At 40.0% G+C, this 18,947-nt stretch overlaps 4 protein-coding genes across 5 annotated transcripts; 2 read left to right on the forward strand and 2 right to left on the reverse strand.

Moving 5' to 3' along the window:
- Positions 1-1,201: 1,201 nt before the first annotated feature.
- On the forward strand, positions 1,202-3,799 carry LOC143460016 (uncharacterized). Of its 2 annotated transcripts, XM_076957369.1 has the most exons (7): positions 1,202-1,396; positions 1,502-1,711; positions 2,184-2,269; positions 2,328-2,468; positions 2,528-2,670; positions 2,793-2,978; positions 3,188-3,799. In XM_076957369.1, exons 1-7 carry the CDS (start codon positions 1,308-1,310, stop codon positions 3,221-3,223), a joined length of 891 nt encoding a protein of 296 aa, XP_076813484.1. In that variant the 5' UTR covers positions 1,202-1,307; the 3' UTR covers positions 3,224-3,799. The 2 variants fall into 2 exon arrangements, with proteins under 2 accessions (XP_076813484.1, XP_076813485.1); XM_076957370.1 differs by lacking the exons at positions 1,202-1,396; positions 1,502-1,711 and adding an exon at positions 1,792-2,126.
- A 5,270-nt stretch (positions 3,800-9,069) lies between these two features.
- On the forward strand, positions 9,070-12,861 carry LOC143459236 (phospholipid phosphatase 2-like). Its single transcript, XM_076956286.1, has 7 exons — positions 9,070-9,224; positions 9,293-9,450; positions 9,532-9,631; positions 9,815-10,031; positions 10,172-10,229; positions 10,332-10,508; positions 12,408-12,861. Exons 1-7 carry the CDS (start codon positions 9,164-9,166, stop codon positions 12,582-12,584), a joined length of 948 nt encoding a protein of 315 aa, XP_076812401.1. The 5' UTR covers positions 9,070-9,163; the 3' UTR covers positions 12,585-12,861.
- Positions 12,862-12,916: 55 nt separating this feature from the next.
- LOC143459238 (uncharacterized) lies at positions 12,917-15,072 on the reverse strand. Its single transcript, XM_076956289.1, has 4 exons — positions 13,724-15,072; positions 13,492-13,663; positions 13,192-13,394; positions 12,917-13,134 (listed from the first exon to the last, which is right to left on the reverse strand). Exons 2-4 carry the CDS (start codon positions 13,612-13,614, stop codon positions 13,035-13,037), a joined length of 426 nt encoding a protein of 141 aa, XP_076812404.1. The 5' UTR covers positions 13,615-13,663; positions 13,724-15,072; the 3' UTR covers positions 12,917-13,034.
- A 141-nt stretch (positions 15,073-15,213) lies between these two features.
- Positions 15,214-18,581, reverse strand: LOC143459237 (MOB kinase activator 3A-like). The gene is made up of 6 exons (XM_076956287.1): positions 18,312-18,581; positions 17,268-17,401; positions 16,725-16,887; positions 16,520-16,623; positions 16,102-16,200; positions 15,214-16,021 (listed from the first exon to the last, which is right to left on the reverse strand). The coding sequence occupies exons 1-6, from the start codon at positions 18,439-18,441 to the stop codon at positions 15,989-15,991; spliced, it is 663 nt and encodes a 220-aa protein (XP_076812402.1). The 5' UTR covers positions 18,442-18,581; the 3' UTR covers positions 15,214-15,988.
- Between the last annotated feature and the right edge of the window lie 366 nt (positions 18,582-18,947).

Below are 18,947 nucleotides of genomic sequence, written 5' to 3' on the forward strand. Positions count from 1 at the left end.
ACGAACATTAGCATGTTCTTATTATTGTTTTTGCTGTGTAGCGTACCGGTACTTCCTGAAGAAGAATTCGTGATCTTGTTTGTTATTTATTTCATTGTATTCGATAAAAATGTTATTGTGACGTCATATGTCGAAAGCGTCCCGCTTTGAAGGCACAAAATTATGGTAAGCCTACCTAATAGGGTAACAAAAAAGGAAACATTGCCCTGGGAAAATGTACTTTGAAGCATTAGTCCTACGCAATTTATTTTTGAAAAGTTTTATCTTTTTACAACATACACCAATTTAGTTTAAAATACCGTCAGGAACGTGCATTAAATCATCTCAACCATATTAAAATAGACTATGTGGTTTAAGCATAGATTATATATTACATCGTAATGTGGTGTCTATAGTCTAACTCTCCCTCAAGCTCTCTGTCAATATTCTGTAAATTCTGGCAATCACTACAAGACCACTTATATAGCAAGTTAAAAGGCGAAGATGAAACAGCGGCCCGGCCTGTGACACTGTGAGACCTTATTTTCCATCTGCAAGCTGACTCTTCGTATAAAGCTGTTTTTATTGCTCAGGGATCAAAGGGAAGTGGAATGAGTTGAGTCATTTCCTTCGTCGCTTCGTCGTACTCGCCTCGCCATAATTTATAAACACAAAGCTTGAAGCAAAAACAAACCAACTCGAATTCCACAAAAGTTCATCCACTCAGCCGCATATGCTATGACCTCTCTAGTATGATGTCTATTTCTGTTTCTTTAGCGCGGTGCTAACAGCTGCCGCTTCCTTGCACGTATGAGAATTGCTGGTCTGCTGGAAACCTACTTACCTTTCTTCACCAACTGAAGTGCTAAGCGACAATTATATCTTACACACTCAAAGGTCAACGCGGTTCCCAGTCGGCGGCAAGATACTGGTTTCGTCTACATGACGTCACTGTTGAAGTCTTAAATAATTCTAATTTTTTTACAATCTGACAAAACAAAGACCGTTGTTAGTTTGCAAGTAAGCATCACTTGTTGAGTGCGGGCGATTTATCTCCTTCAAACAATCTTACTTTCGTATTGGCTTCGAACATTGAAACGCTATGGAACCCCATTGTGACAAATAAGCGCATCTTCTATTGGCAAAGTGCCACGTAATCATGATGGATCTTCCTCACTCAAATCGTCGGGCTTATTTCCCAAACCTTCTGTCGCTGCTTGGGTATTGAAGGGTCGGTTTGTTTTCAGTCGTTTAGCTTTGAGTTGACGAATCCTATCAAAATTTACGGATTATTTTGCGGAGTTGGATCAAAGGTGGATGTCGTCATAATGGACATTGTTGTGCTTGCTTCTGTGTCAATCGCCTGCGTCATTCTGTCACTGCTGGTGAAGATTTTAATGTACTGGATGATGCACAGGTGAAGTATTACGTCACTATTACATACAGCCATGAACATTTATTACGTATTAGGCTATTTATGTTGTTCTTCCAACCCTCAAGATGATCATCTTCTTTTCAACAGACAATTCTGGAACGCCTCTGAAAGACTCTGCTCAGCAACTGCGCCGAGGAACACCATGACGTCACGTCAAGGAACTCTGCCGACATTTTTCTCCCAACCCAGTGACGTAACAAACGTCGATAGATGGAGTCAAAGTTCCGTCACTAGTGGACGCTATTCAAACAGCAAGAGCCAGCCAGAAAGATCAACAGAGGTCATTGCTGACGTCATGTAAGTCTTGTTGATTCGTTTCCAGTGTCAGCGACACTCGCAATGGGCAAGAGAGTTATTGGGGGGTGGGATGTGTCTCAATAGTCCGTTGCTTCGTTTTAATTCGAAAAACGTTGCAAAAATGCCGGAATGACAAAGACTTCGGTTAAAATAAACTTGAGCGACTTCCATTGAGAACCTCCTTAAAAACTCTCCCACTTAAAAGCTCTTCGAAATTCTTAAGACTCTCAACAAAGACCTCTGCCTGGTCGAGTTGGTCGAACGTTTCATTGAACCGCTGCGCACGCGAATAACGCGCTGGAAATAATATGGTCTAAGTCATGACGTAACAATTAATCTTTGTTAAAATGGAAGCTCGAATACGAAGGTTCTACGATGACGTAGACAAGGTGTTGCAGATCGTAGAAGAGAAGGGGTAGGTTGCCCATATGCTGACGTGTTGCACGGTATAAAAGAAATTGTTTTGTCATAGACGGGCGAGCTCAACTGAAAGCCAGTCAAGCGTGAAGGAGCAAGCGAGCGACTTTCCCGTCACAGAAATCAGCAAGAGGCGGCACGGTGAGCATGCCTCCTATTATATAAGATGTCGTTGAGTTGACCATGCAGCCTTCCACAGACATCTTGAGCGCGATTGACAGCGGCGACAGCGATGACCTCAAGAACGCGCTTCAGTGGGCAAAGTTCGACGGATGCGAGAAGTTCCTGCAGGATGAGATCGAGCTCGGCAAGGACATGATAAGGCAGAAGCACAACCTAGGTAAGTGACTCTGTGCGCGTGTGTTAGAGTTGTTCGACCGCGATCCATCTATATCGCAGAGCGCGTGCGCGGATCGATCCGCAACATGCGTCCTGGCCTGATATCGGAACTACGCAGCTACTCCAAGCCCCCAAATGTCATTTGTGACGTCATGGCATGCGTGTACCTTCTGCTCGGTGAAAGAGATGAAGATAAATTAAAGGTTATATGATGTTTATAGTGCTTGTAGATTTACTCGTCTAATGCGCATCCACGTGACCAGAACAAGGTGAAAGCTTGAGACTATAAACGCTTTTGTGACGTCATAGAGGATTATTATTGCAGAATTGGTCGTCTATCCAAGCCATGATGTGTCAAACGGGTTCAAGAAGTCTGAAGAGGCTGATAGAAACCCGGCAGGTCACAGATATACCTGTCGACGTCATAGAGAAGGTGAAAGGTCATCTATCCAAGTACGACTTCCAGAGCATCTATCTCGCCAGTGAAGGAGGAGCAGCTTTTTATGTTTGGGTGAGCGAAAAACCTCACGCTAATTACATGAGCTTTGAAGCTGAGCAACAAAATTAATTTGTGCAACTACGGTCTGTCACCGATTCCTGGTTTTAACTCATCACTAATTATGCGCGATGCTGGAATCGCTGGTTTGCCGAGTTGAAATATTTAAAATGAACAAGAGTAAATTGGATTTAAATCAATAAATTTATTATAAAATTTAACAGATTCTTGACACCATTCGTGAATTCGAGCAGACATAAGACGGAACAGCTTTCAATACTGCCACCTCGTGGCGTTGTACTACAAAAGCATTGTAGTCACCTTTGGCGTGCAAGAATTAATTGAAACAAATTATACAGAAAAATCTTCGTGGCAGTTTTCAAAACTTTTCTCACATTCACAGAAAAAACAAAGTTTTAAACACTTCCTAAAATTTGAATTTTTTCAAGTTGTTTGTTGCGAAAATGTTGATTGATTATCGAGTCGAACAAGTTTTGCAAAAAAATAACCCGTCACATTCATCATTTGTAAATATTTTGTTCTATGAGTTTATTATAACGTGGTCGGTTTCTTGTTGAATTTTCGCCTTTAATTGAATTATTTGTGGTTCAATGGTAGCCCATTATAGGCTGCTGTATACGAGAGCAGTTGTCAGTTAAACTGGACAAAAATTATTTGAAATCTTGTAAGATATTGATTCATTCCATTTACTGTCGTATGTTTTCAATGTCTATGTTTGTGTTGTTTACCATTCTACTTTTTACCGTACATGTTTTTATTGTTGCGTGACGTAATACTTGCTATTGTCTAAATAATAATACAAATACAAACGTCGGTGAAGAAGATAAAACTTTGCATCATGAAGGAATTCCTCTAATTTGTTAATTCATTCAAGAAAATAATCTGAGGCAAAATAACTTTTCTAACTTCGAATTTTGCGTCTTCTATTTGCGATGAAAACAAATGTTGCTGCAACATCTAAGTTAGTTCATGTGTCTCGTTACCGCTTTCAATTATTTCCTTAAACACGATGGCATTTATTATGACGTAATAATGCGCTAGAGTATAAGAAATATTGCCACGTTATCGGTCTTGTGCCTTGTTCCTCTGACTTCCTGTACTCAACAGAATACGTGGCCTGGCATGCCTGGGAGGCGGCACGACGCAGGGTGTGGCGGCCAGTCGACGCGTGCCCCACAATCTGGGTGGCTGCACAACACTGGTCCACGCCACTATGCGACGACTTGTGACAAAAATGGTTCATTCTAGAATGAACCGCAACTACCAGCATTTTGCTCCTATAAACAAATTTCTCCGGAAATAGGTGTTTCGAGTCAAATGCGCGATCAAAAAGATTAGAAAACGCTGACTTCGCAGTTTAGGTGTCACCATCTGTGCCTCATAAATAATTCCGACGCGTCAGTTATCTGAGAGAAAGAAAAAAGTCCATTGAAAGATATCACAAGTTGTAATGGTTTAAACCTTTGTCCGCAAACAATTACCTCTTGTGACATCAGTAAATTTATTTCCTTTCTCCTGGATTGCATGTGAGTTGCCTACGACAGCTGAAAAGTCGCCAATGTTGATTTTATCAAAAAAAATGAGCTACTTGGCTGAAAGCTTCAATGAGTTGAATAAGACCGAGATAAATATTACGCAGTAATTCATTGTTATTATTACACGATTATTACAATACATCGCTTTGAAGATGAATTACGTCACAAGGAAAACAAAATGAAGAAGGATTTATTTTTGAAATTACAGTATTTGCAAGTTCTGTAGCGCACGTCAACAGATAACCCTCGCACGTTACTGCGATGCGTCAACGTATTGAGAGAGAAAAAATCCATTCAGACATCTCGTAAGTTGTCATTGGTTGCTTGCAATCGCATAGGCTTTGCTAGCAGGAAAAATTACATTTTTATGACGTCATATAAAGGACTTCCTTTCTCCCGTTTTGCGCATCGTACGCAACGAATTTATGTAGAATACTCTGAGCGTCTGGAAACATTTTGCTCAACCTTGGATAAAAGGCTGGGTTATTTAAAGCACAACAAAAACATGACTTGACTTTGGAAATATTTGTTTTGCGAGAAACAGCTTGGGAGGTGTTGAGGTGGAATTCAGATATACCTTGTGGTTGGCTAATTGCAACTGCAATCATTATAGCAAGACGGCTCGTAATAAATAGTTTATTCTTTACATAAAATGTAAATTATAGTTTCGGATTATACCTCTCCCCTTCATAGCAGAAGTAGGATTCATTCAATCCCGAAACAGTAGTTGGCATTATATGTTAGAAACGAATGATTTACTATGAGCCTGCCTGCTTTAATCTGTAGCGGAGATCGTCCTCCTGCCGCCGTCTAGTTACAACCAAAGAGATGCGGCCAGTAGTGTGTTTATGAACTAATCTGTCGAACTAACTGGTTATTTGTGGCTCCAAAAATAGCTGCAGCGACAGAAGGGAGCGATGCAAACCATTGCAAATGCAACCACATGCTATTTGTTCAAGAAAGTGGCCATTCTGTTGTTATTTTAAAAAAGTGTTGATTTTTTTTATCTACATATAAATTGAAATTTAATATAAGTTTTAAGTTAGATTTAGGTTGCTGTGGTATTTGTAACTTTTAAGCATGGAAAACGTTTAAGTGCGAAAAATGTTTTGACAGTACAATTTCCCGTTGAAATAGTGGCCTTTTTCGACAGTGTTCAGAAAGCTCTGCATACTACATACTGAGATAAAAACTTTAGCAATGTTACAGATCTTCGTTTTGCCATTTCCAAAATGTTATAACATTTTTGCGGCTTCCGGCTCTCAAAAATAAATCGTGGCCAGATTCGTTCGATTATTTCAACATTGCAAGCGGCAGTTTAAAATGAGGAATATGTCTAGAAAAATTGGACTCTATAAAAGCTTGGGAGACACTGACTTGTGAAGACAATAAGATTTACCTACTTGCTTAAATTAGGAAAAAAGCTACCGTCCTTTTTTTTCTTGGAAAATCGGAAAAACTCAAAATTGCCGAAAATAGTTGAGACACAGAGACACTGAGCTAAGTGAGCTTTACATAGAGACGTGATTCGTCGTGATGAAAGCGTCCGGTCTGTAGTTTAATTATAGAATTAGATATTCCATCATATATTGTCACTACACTTAGGGCAGAAGTGAAACAACTGAACAATACCTTACGTGACCTCTATTTGCAAGCTGTGGTGAAAATTATTGCACATTTAAAATACGAGCAGATATGACTTGAGTGGTGAAATAGATGTGGCGTCGTCTATAAACGGTAAACCAACGGTTACTTGTAAACATTGTAAACATCAGCTCAAAGTAGGTTGGTACGGGTAAACAAGGTATAAATTTGCCTTCTAGTGCATAACCGCGTGATATATTAGACCCCTACTATACCCAAGTTGTGAGGTCATTCGTGTGTGCCCTAGACCCAAAATTTGCCTTTTGGAAGTTTTGGGACAGTTTGCATCAAGATAGCCTGGAATTTTTTGCTGTTGCCAGAATGCTGTAGTGTTTCGTTGAGATCATCCTAAAAAAAGCTTTCTTGCTCTTACAGGACTCAAACTGTATGGAATATTACATTTTATTATTTCATTCTTTGTTCTATTCTTTTTGATAGAAACTTAGAATAACTGTGAAATGCAAATTAGCCCACACACATGTCCATGTTGACAGAAGTTTTACTGTCTAGCAGTGAATTGATATTATGTCTGTACTAGGAAAGACGGGTGGCCTTCAACCACTTAGTTCCGGATTGCAGATTATGGTCGTTTTCAGCAAGATCTTGGGTGCACCAAACAATTAAAAAGTGCAGGGGGCAAAACTTCTCCGACGCAGTCTCAAGTCTGAAAGTGGGATGTAGAGGCACAATACAAAACAGTTTAACTTTAATCAGTTGAAAATTGAGTGCAAAGAAGTTCTGTCCAAGTCATTAAGTGTAAAATAATACACGTTAAGCACAGCACTGAAGCTCATGGAAGGCAGTTATTGATTTGGAGTGAGTGGAAGCCAAACTCTGCAATTTGCACTTGGTGTGTGAGCTGTGAGTGCAATGGTTGACCAATGGATTGATTGAACTTCCTGTTTTGTTTGGTTAATTCTAAGTTGGCTCGATAGCTGAGTGGTTCAAGAGCTGTCATTGCAATTAATGCAGCTCGTATTTTGAGTTCAATCCCCAGTGAAGTGCTATCACTGTGACGACCTTGGGCAAGGCGTTAACAACATTTGCTCCTGCTCAGTGGACCAGGTCACCTAGTGGAAAGTTTAAAATTTGGGAATCAAAAACAATTATAACAAATGTGAGACAATCGGAACTTGCACAAAGGCTAGCTCAGTAACCATTCCTCAAGTGATGAGGAATCATCACCGGGTTTAAGTCGTGTAAAGATTTTGCTTGATCTGAGCATAAAGATTTTGATATGGTAGCATAATTTGACTATTTCTCGCTTGTGATAGCTCATTTTAATACAAGCTACTGTAAATATGGTTTGATAATCTTCATCCTTGCACTGATGGAAAGTTTTTGCAAAACATAAACTTGATGATGATTCTTCGTCACTGGAGCCGTTGTTACTGAGCCTGACTATGTGCAAGTTTCGATTGTCTCATATATTTTTTTTTTCTATTGTATTTCCTAAACTGGGAACTGGCAGGACCACTGTACTTTGCTTAAGGACACTACAATGGTAGCACAAATGGGAATCGAGCTTGAGTCGCATTTTAAAGAGTTTGTATAATTATATGAATAAATATTATAATAATTGATAATTTTGTTTTAAGTTTAAAAGGAACAACCTTCAAGTTAAGTTAATTATTGAATGTGCATAAACAAATTGTCGCCATTGTTTTATAAATTTACAAATTAGCTGATAGCTTGTAATAACATTCCAATTTTGATTTTATCTGCATATTCTATATATTGTTTTTCTTTGATGGATATTACTTTGTTGATACGATTCTGCCTTAAAGCAACACAAGATAAGGTGCTCCAAGGACATGCAAGGGTATTTGTAATTGGCTAATTGACAGATTGAGAAATGTGACATTATAAGCAACGATGCAGTGAACAACCAAGGAAATGCAAAAATATTTATCACTAAAATGAAATATTTTAAGTTGTTAAAATTTTTGTGTGAAATTCCTTATTTCTATAAATTTATCGAGTCAATCTGAAAAGAATTTTAACTCTTTTAGTGCTTTTATCTATATACTTGGTTTTATGTATATACTGTAAATGTAATAATGAGTTTGAGGGTGGTTTCGACTTTTTTGAACCAGAAATATTGCGCTTCTAACCATAAAAATGTTTAAGATTGTCAGACCATGGTTTTGTGAGATTTATTTGAAACATTTTTAATTTTCTATACGTATACATGTATATAAATAGACTATTTTTTTATAACTGCCTTATAAATATTCTTCTAAGAGTGGAAGAATGTATACAGGTTAATCTCAAGCCCACATTTCACCACACGTCATAAAGTTGGTATCGGGCAGGTTGAAGGGAGTTCAGTGAAGTAATATCACCGCTATGGAGTAGAATTTCACACCAACACCAATATTGCATTTAAATTTGAATTGGTGGTTAGTTGTCTAGACTAAGTGGTCCTTTACTAAGTATATAAATGTATGTATTGGTGTTTATATATTTTCAGACATATATGCATTCTGATTTGTCAGTTGTTATTATTTGTCAGTTGTTATTATCTTGTAGTGACAACTATGGTTATATAGTGGGCTGGCAGCTTTTGTATCATGTGTTGATTCGTTCATAATCTCTATTTCTAACTGCAAGGCCATAGTTATGCTGAGGCACTTGACTTGGTAAATTTTCTGTGGCGCAAAACATTTGTAATTACCTGGGACGTACTTCACATGATTTCTTTAGTAAAAATTTTACCTTGGCGTCGGCCTTGAACTTGTTTAAGAGTTGTGATGCTTGCTCATTTGAAAATTTGTACCAGCTTTAAAAAGTTTTGAAAAGTGAGCAAGTGGCTCTCTAGGGTTGGTTTTTCCATCTCAGACAGGTTTGCCGCGGGCTCCTGTGTTGAATTTGTCAGGAGTGAGTCACAAAAAGTGGAATAAGGCAAATTAAACAACTTGAAATATTTGTTTTTGCAGATTTTAACATAAATAGTATTTTTTTGTATATTTATAAAGTTTTACGTATTTTTTATATAAAATGAATTCACTAAAGAAAGGATTGCTCAAAGTTCTAGCTGATGCCTTCTGTCTGTTTGTTTGTGAGTACAACAACATTCGTGGACCACCCTGCTCTAATTCCTTTGAGTTAATATGATTTTTCTTGCAGTTGTTATTCCGTTGTGGGTTTACAATTTGCTGGACGTCGTGCCTCTCACTAGGCTCGGCTTCTTTTGCAACGACGACGGGATTCGATATCCGTACCACCCCAGCAGTGTGTCCTCGGCCGCCATGATGGTGTCCGGCTTCGTCATAATGCTCATGTTGGTGGGAACCGCTTCATCTGCTGCTGCTTGATTGAACTTGAATCTCCTGCTCGTATATTTGTTAAATGTGTTTATTTTTCAGGGGCTCTTTGTTGAAATATTTTTGCTTCAAAGAAATAAGCACCTGTCCGTCCCCACCCAGCCATTCCACCCACTAGTGGTCGCTATTTACAGGCTTGCTGGTAAGTTTTCAAGCAACCTCTTCTGTATATAGCACAGCCCATGTCAGTAGTCTTTAAAGTTGACTGGCCATTCAGCTTATGATTGATGACTTAACTTAGCCTTATAATGACGAGCGCTTAATTGAAATACTTCCGCCAAATTTCTCACAAAGTCAGATATCACTCAGCTCTTCCCCCTTCCAGGTTATTTCATTGTGGGCGCGTCAATCAACCAATTCTTGACCGATGTTGGAAAACAAGCCGTCGGTCGTCCACGTCCACATTTCATCGATGTTTGCCAGCCGAGTGTTGTGTGCACTGATGCGAATCGGCATGTTTACATTGAAAATTACACCTGTCTCCGCACATCGCACCCCCTTATCCCCGCTCACGATTTCACGAAACGCATACTGGACGCCAGGTAATGTTTCATATTGCAAGGTGTTGTATCCATATCTTTACGTGAAGACAATTTTCTTGATGACAATATACGAGAATATGACGCGTTATATCATCATCATTGTTACATCATGGTGATTTCACTTGTGTAATTTTTCACAGGAAGTCGTTTCCTTCAGGACATGCTTCCTTCTCCCTCTATGTGACTGTCTTCATGGTTGTAAGTCGCATATCATGCAAATATCTGCTTTCACTTCGTTAAACTTACGCTTTATGAATCCCTCACAGAAATGTGATGTTTATGGAGTGGTATATTGTTTAGATTTATCTTGAATTTCGAATGAGGTCGCAAAACACGCGTATAGTGCGACACCTAGTGCAAGCGGGCATCATGGCGTGGGGGCTGTGGATATGCTGCACAAGGATCACCGACTTCAAACACCGATATTCCGACGTGGCGGCTGGCATCCTGCTTGGAAGCGCCGTGGCTTCATTCACGGTCAGTTTCTACAAATCGGCAATCGTCAGATAATTTAGAATCCGCATCTAATCTCCCGGCACGTTCATATTGGTCGTGCGTGTCGCCAAGTGTTGAACAGCTTCACGCCAAGTGAAACACAGCACAGGCAGATGTGGAAGGCGGCAGGACATGCTCCAAGTAATTTGTGGTCTCCCGCGCAAGGTTCAACCGCAGCCCAGATACGCTCACGTGACCATGCTCGTCCAAGCGTGGCAGTTCCAGTCGTCGACTCTAAAAGTTATGAAAAACGCTTTAAATTCCAGTCAAGTTAACATCGAAGCCTGACTGTTTGATGTTGTTTGATTGGCAGGACATGTAGTTATGATGTCACAATGGTATAGTCGAATATGAGCTCGCTTCTAATTAAATGGATTCGAAATTAATCTTTTATTAAATTATCGCGCAATATGCAGCGAAGTAGATGTCTACATCGTGACGTCATCATTTCCTTGCGCTTCAGCTAAGTATGGACATGAAGGAAATGTGGCGCCCGGCCAAATATGTCAATCGTCTCGCCATTTGCAGAAACCATTTTGCAGCAAATGGCCCCCTCCCTTATCTTGCTTCCCACGCTTATCACTGTGTATTGTTACGTCACTATGACTTTATTTCAGAGAGGTTTCCTGATAGGATCGTGCTTATCAGATTCTTTCAACACCAAACCTTTCATTCATCCGTTTTAATCTCATCTTTGCCTAGTGACGTCACACGCAATTTGAATGTCAGGTGACGCTGAGGCGCCAATCCAAAGTTTTACTCAATTGCGCTTTGATTTGTTTTATTTGAGGTTAATTGTCATCTCGCACTATTTGAACTTTCTTTGTGATGTCAGACCGCATTTTGTTGCGTCATAATATGGGCAAGATTGTAATTTAAGTTTCACCAACTTCAGCAAAAATAACGATTTCAACTTAAAAATCCAACGATTCTGGACTTTGTAACCAAAGAACTTGTTATTACGACGTGGCAGCTTTCTTGTTAAAAGCTTAAAACTGTCGTCTCAGACTCTACTCTATGACATCATAATTAGACTTGTGCATGTTGACTTAGAAGCAGATAGTTGAGGTTTTCATAAAATAACTGTCTACGTCGCCGCGTGTATGACTTCACAATGCTCGTTTATCCAGGAATGTCACGTGCGCAGTCTGCTTTGATCCCACAGACGGCATGTGTTTCTTACGTCATTATTGCCGGATATTATTTGATTTTCGGAAGTAATTCAAGTTGAAGGCCATTGTGACGTAAAAACAGTTTCAGTTTGACCAATGATGCAAGTTGCAACAAACTTTGCTCTTTAGGTTTTGACTCAAAACTGATTTTCTTGGAGCCTGATGTTCGACCGAACTCTCCATGGGATTTGTGCTGGACTCGCCAATTTCAGTTTAAAAGTTTCGAACAAACCGATGAATTCGAAGCCTGTTTGATCTAAAAGCAGGAAAACCAAGTTGATTGCGCGCAAAGCTTTTTAGGTTTCGGAGGCATCTGCTGTTTCTGACAAGAAAGTGGATTTTTATTTTCCAGCCTTTGCCTCGAAATATCGAAGGGGTTGTGTAATTTGTGACACACACTTTCTCGCGCGTCACTTCCTTTACTTTATCCGTTTATCAGATTATGTCGTCACTTCCTGATTAGATACACAGAAAAAGACATATCACTCACTTCATGACTAATTATTTTGTCATTAATAACTTATTTACCGCGTTCGTCATATTCAGAATGATATCAGGCGCCAATGAAAGGTGATTTCTAATTATTCTTATCGTGATATTTTTATAAACCACGTCATATCAGCTCTGTTTGTCGGCCTAATCTGGCACACGGTGGGAAATTTACTCGATATCTGACGTACTCGGAAATAATTATTATTTTTATTTTCAGGCTTATCTCTACATTCGCTCATGCAACTCCAAGATCAGGAAAGCCCACTTCATTGACCCCGAGTCGAATATTGGAACCTGCGGGCAAAACGGCCTTCATAACCCGGCAGATCATTCAACATCGCTCGGGAATCATTTGGACACTGCGTTGACTGGGCTTGAGGAAAATCGCGAGTAAATGGGATCAATGACGCAAAAACTGGTCATGCACATAGTGTGACGTCAACATGGCGTCAGAAATGCAGCGGTTGGCTGGTTGCCAGTCGTCGCCGCTTATCGGTTATTCTTTGTATTGATAGCGACTGGTTTAGTTCTAGGAAGACACTCTTTCTGTTTTATTTGTTTTGCCGGTTCACCTCGGTCCAAGTATTAACCATTCCGCTTCATATTTTGTACAAATCAGCTGCGTTTGCTTTTTACTGCTCCTTGTAATAAATTCTTACATCGTGCGCTTATTATCGCGCTCTGTTGAGCTGTTTGCTATCGCGCATGCGCAAAAAAAAACCTTCGAGATTATGACGTAGCAAAGTTTATTCACGTCAGCAATAGCAAAACACGTGACTTTAGTCCACCAATCACATTCATTTCCTGCATAGTATGGATGACAAGAGCTTCCGTGTCGCTTTTCTCAGCTCATCCCGGAAGCTGTAGATGACGTAGTTGCAGAGGCTGTTGAAGAAGAGGAGTAGAGCGTGGGCTGGTGATCTTCCTCCAAGTGCCTCCCGTACCTGCAGGAACACGCGCGATCATTCGCGGCTCGGGCAAATCGCAACAAAGCTGCTTACTTCTTTAAGTGCTCCAGCTCGCCCTCTTTCGGCGATATGCTGTCTGCTTGCACGGCCAGGAAAGGGAGCACGCAAGCAGTGAAAGAGGTGACCATGAACACAATGATCTCGGTCAAGTTCTCTGTCCTCGTCCGTGAACAAGATGTCCATGCTCTTCTTTCTCGTCGGTCGGTGGAAGATTTTCTTCTCATCTCTCTCTCCTCCTGAATATGGATGAAGTCGAATATTTCAAAATTTAAGTTTGTATAAAATTTCAAGTAATTTAACCAAGCCTGATGACGTCACCAACCCCTTTGTTACCCGCCGCGTCGACTTTCCGGCGATTGTCTCCAAATTGATTTTGTTTTCCTTCGCTTTCAACGTCTTCCTACTCTCCCGCCAGAAGAGCACCCACGTGGTGGCGGTTACCAAGACAACGAACATGCGCGGGTGAAAACAATGACCAAGAAGAAGACGCCGTGATGTAAACCGGCTGCAACGACATTCCGCTTTGATCGACGTAAGAGCTTGCTTGTTACGTCACAATACGTACGAGGTTTCCTGAGTGGGTTTATCTTGACCTCTAGCATGAAGTTCAAGGTCGTAGTTGTATCTCTTCCCGCTCCCGACTGCCAGGAGGGCGGATGTGACACTCAGGGTCGAGATGAATGCAGGCGTGTGGATGGCGCGGCACCGGGTCAGCAACTTGCCTTGCTAGGAACCGAATATGAGTGGTTCTAGTCAAGTTATTATGTGTCTATGGTTACCTGGGTGTATCTGAACGATCAGTGGACCGCTAGGAGCCGGTCGATGGATGGGAAGAGGAACAAGGTACCGGAGCTGAAGAGGATGCCTAGGATCAGGGTGGTGGTGAAGGATACTTGGGACACAGGCCCAATCAGGAAGTCGAACATCGCCAACGACGCCTTGAAGACACCTTGCGCGTTCCGGAACTTACTTCATGTCGTCATAATGTAGATTATCATCCCATTTCCGAACATGATTATCAGGGACATTGCCATGTTTATGACGACAGAAAGAATGACCCCAGATTTCAAACAACGAGGGTCGTGTTTGGAATGAAGTTCAGGTCGTGGACCCGGATGCTACAATAGGCTATCGCGCCGCACAATGAGTCAGCATTAAAAACAAACCGCTCAAACGTGGCATCCTCCCCGGAGAATTCATTTTGCTGAGTCAGAGAACTGTTAACATGACTAAACAAATTTTTTCTGGTTAAATTTACAAACAAACTAACATTTTACGAATTCAAAAACAAATGAAAACTTTGATCCATCGGAACTGGCACTGATTGTATCACGCCATAATAGTTATGCTGATGACTATGACGTCATAGTAATTTGCAGTATTTCATGCAAATAGCTTCCAAACAAGAGATTCTGCCGACCTAAACGCTGTGACAGGAATTTGCTTAATCGGGAGCCGTGGTTTTATTTTAAGCTTTATTCAGATTGAGTAGTCGGCTTATTAACTTACAAATTTTTTTGGTTGCCAAGACGAACTCGGTGATCGGGGTTCGAACGATGGGGAATCACCGCCGGGTTGAAGCCTCGCAAAGACTTTCCTCGGTTCAACGATGAAGTCTGTGACTCCATTTCCACACCAACAGTTCAAAGTTCTCCAACCTGCCAATTTTCTAGAACGCAGCTTCCAAACGTTGCATCCTCCTCAACATGAAATGATTTTGAAAGTTCCTCAAGAACCATTGTTCCATTAATCATGTCTTTGAAGAAGGAAATGATCTCGAGCGAGGAAACGTCAAAAGTTAACAACGATCGAAGCCGTCAGTGTCGCGCTGCATCCATAGATTCCATGTTCGTGTCTGATGAAACTCTCGACGCCGATTATCGTTGACCTCTTTTCACCCATTCTACGTCATAATATAATAGTTTCTTGGCAATTTACCAGATTTCCCCAATGCGATGTCCATCTCTATGACAACGATGTCTGTCGATGATCAAACGTTGACGTCACAATTAAGATTGTCAATCTCACTTCTGTGTTCCAGAATGAAGACATCAGCCGAATACAAAGAATTTATTGAAAGTATTTGACAAGATATAACGACGTTATATTGCAAATTACTCAGCTGCAAATTGACGTCACTGCTTTGGAACAATTGAAAGAAATATGACGAAACAATGATGGAATGGTTACACGAGCTTCTACCGCAGGAAGCGACACTTATCTGGCGCGTCCTCGGCAAATATCCACAACTAAGTAAAGGCATATGACGTCAAACGAAGTGCGCAACACGATTCATCGCTGTCATAACATTGTGACGACACAGTAAAGGCGGAAGTAGTAGCGCAACAGCAAACACTCGAAGTTTTGCCACAGGCAGAAGGCTCACTTGCGACGTAGAAGATAAAAATGTATGAACTATAAAAATAATAACACAATCGACGCTCAGTGACATCATAATAAACAATAATCGACTGGCAACACAGAGTAGACATTTAAATGACATCACAATCGAAGGCTTCAGATGTGTAATTGACAGCAACGATGTCATGATTGGCTTGAACAGTATTTAATATAAACCTCATAACTTGAACATGGCTACGATTATGTTAAAAGGCGAAAATGATCTAAAACTTGGAAATATATAAAATATTAAAAGAGATTTCTCTGAAACAAGAATGACGTCATCTGTCCTGTGACAAAATGCTCCTTTGTGATGTCACAATTTCATGTCATGGTCTCTGGACTTCTTTAGGCATATTATTTTGCCCTCGTTGAAAACGGACCCTTGCGAAAGCTCCTCCAAGTGGTAGAAGATGGACAAAATAAGATTTCAATGGTGGCAGATGGTGGCTTGCATTTCTTTCTGGAATAAACAGAAATGTCATCACTTCCAAGACATGGTTCAATAATGCAACAGGAAGCTTTGTGATGGAATAAACGTACCAGTGGTTCCAGTTCCCGTTTATCGACCAGGTTGAAAGTTTTGACGAAATAGAAGAAGTGCTTGTAGCAAGCGTTGATATGAGCTTCTGCCCCCATGCTCTGCCCACACAAGTTAAAACTGAACTCAACGAATTTTGGAAGTTGACGAGATATATTTAAACTTTATACACAAGATGGCGCACTCACAACATTTGTTTATCTCACGAGGTGAATGACATCATATAACATTGCTATCTGCTACATTCTGTACCATAAGTTGATCGAGCCCAATGTATTGGCCAGACTGTTCAAAGCTGGACTTTGCTTTAAAATGCTTTGGCAAAGTGACTACAGGAACCAGCAAAATCAATGCACTCACAGTGTATATGCTACCACAGAGCTCTCTCTTATGTCCTTATAAGAAGGGATATGAACTCACATGAACTCTGTCAAAGTGATGGATGTAGACATGGACGAACACTCGATGGAGACGTGTTAAAATCTTTTTACAAGTTGTTTGGAACGACTTCGGAAATGGAGTGCCTGGAAAGGATGAAAAAGATTGATATTTTCAAAGTAGATTTTGTGGAGAAATTACAACATTTTTGATCCAAAAAATTTCAAAATAATGACCAATAACTGACCGACTTTAGTTGGGAAAATATCCTCATCGTTGATAAGTTGCTCGATCCACTGCATCAGCTCGCCGATGTAATCCTCAGCCGACAATATCGTCGGCTTCTTGTACTTGCTGTTGTCCTGCCATCGGTACTCGTACTTTGGTCCTCCAGACATTACCGGGCATGTCTTGCCATAGAAATATTACAATGAGCTTCATGTCATCACATTGAAACACAAACGTGACAAAATGCTGACTCACACATCACAGAATACAAAAACGTTATAGGTTTGTTTTTGCATTTTCATATCAGCCTCGAATATTGGGGAATTATTACATCGTAATTTCTTTGTCGTTATCTCGTAACTCCTTTCCAGTCAGGCTTTCAAGTTAGAATGCAAAAGTATGAGACACCCAACATTATGTTTTTTTTTCAAAACCAGAGTAAAAAAATAGTTTGCCGAATCATTCATCATCACATACATTGAAATCACATTCCATGCTCGCCAGAATTGACAGCCTACATTGGTAGAGAATTTGGGTAAATGGAGACTTTTAAACATCTTACTTCACTGGTGCAAAAGTCTGACACAGTTCCATAAATGAGGTTGATTCGATTAAAAAAGTCGACAACATGGACGGCAACCCAGTCATTGAGATCCTCTCCATCAGGAAGGTTGACAATTGCCTTCAGATCAAGACCTGGGAAAAATTAAATTAAATTTCAACAAAATAATAAGTATTTTCCAGATTTGCTAGAACCGTTGAGTAGCTCAGTTGAGGAGAGATTGGAGTGACCTGGCCTGGCTTGTAAAAATGCGACCCTTGTCCGATCCCCGGTTGCACTGCCGTGAGTGCACGAGGATTTCTCAAAAAAAAACATCAAACTTTGCAATGTGGGTAATGGCTTTGGTCAAGGCATTAATGGACCTGGCTCTTGTTCAGTTCTGGATAAACAATTCTAAATTTGGGCAATATTGTACGAATAAAAATAAAATATGTGTCGAGTGACAACTTGCACAATGGCAACCTCGGTAACCAGGGCTCAAACGATGAGGAACCATCGTTGGAAGTAAGTTGTGCAAAGACTTTCCTCAGTCTAATGATAAAGATTGTGATACCCAGAGTGCAAAGAGCAAACTTTGTTCTTCGATAATTAATTTAAGCCAGCAGCCTTTTTTCACCAACATCAATATTACACCAAAATAGTTTATTTGAAAAAAATCAGTTGACTTAAAAAAATATGTATGTACTTTGAAAATACGTTCCAAACAATTTACATACGCCAAAATCCGAGGTTGTAAAAATAGCATAAATGATTTTTCACCATAGAGAGTCAACGAAAAGACCCTGGATTTCAGTCTGATGTTATTCCGACCAATCAACAAGCCAGTTCAAAATACCCCATAGTGAAAAGTGTGGGATACTCACACAACAAGACTAGAAAAGTTCCCTCACACATTTAGAAAACTTTTATATCCGTATTTTCCAGTGGTGATGACTGATAATATAATTTATCAAAATACCAGCCAATCTATAGTCGTTATCAGTACCGGTACCGTGTATATTAGTACTGTGAATTACTTTAGTTTTATTCTTGCAAGTGTATCACCTGAACGTAAGCTGGCTTGAGCTTTCTTATGAAGTTCGAATTTCGTTGTTCCCGGTTCAAAATGTTTTTTGGGACGAAAGGTCCTTTCTTTGCTGAAAACAGATTTCAAATTCAAATGGCCTTTTGACATACTGCCCTGGGCCCAAAAACCTATCAATAGATTATATCAATTCAATCTTCGTTCCGACCTGACGAATTAAATCAACTAAACAACGTCGAATTAAACAAAGGCAGTTGCGAATTACGATTACACAGAGTGAGTGTGGCCTAAAAACAATTTTCCGTGTAGATCTTCCAAGATGTCAGGTTTGTGACGTGGCGTGTGAACTGTGAACAAGTGCTTTCATGTAACAAACACGAAATGTTGGGCCCTGTTTATATTTCCTAATTAAAGACAATCCAAGTTGTGGAAGATTTAATGTGATAGTGACTCGGGGTAAAATTACTGAAAGTTTTGCTCTGTTTATTTATCATTTATTGTTTTCCTTTTCAAATTCGCTATTCTTTACACCAAAAATTTTGTAAAAAAAAGCTAATTGCTCATGAAAAAGTAGCTGAAGTTATATATTGAGACAGACTGTAAGAATTCAGTCAAATATCAAGAAGCTTTGTATTAATTACTTTCTGGTATTCACT

The sequence above is a fragment of the Clavelina lepadiformis genome, chromosome 5, assembly GCF_947623445.1.
Source record: "Clavelina lepadiformis chromosome 5, kaClaLepa1.1, whole genome shotgun sequence".
Lineage (NCBI taxonomy): Eukaryota > Metazoa > Chordata > Ascidiacea > Aplousobranchia > Clavelinidae > Clavelina > Clavelina lepadiformis.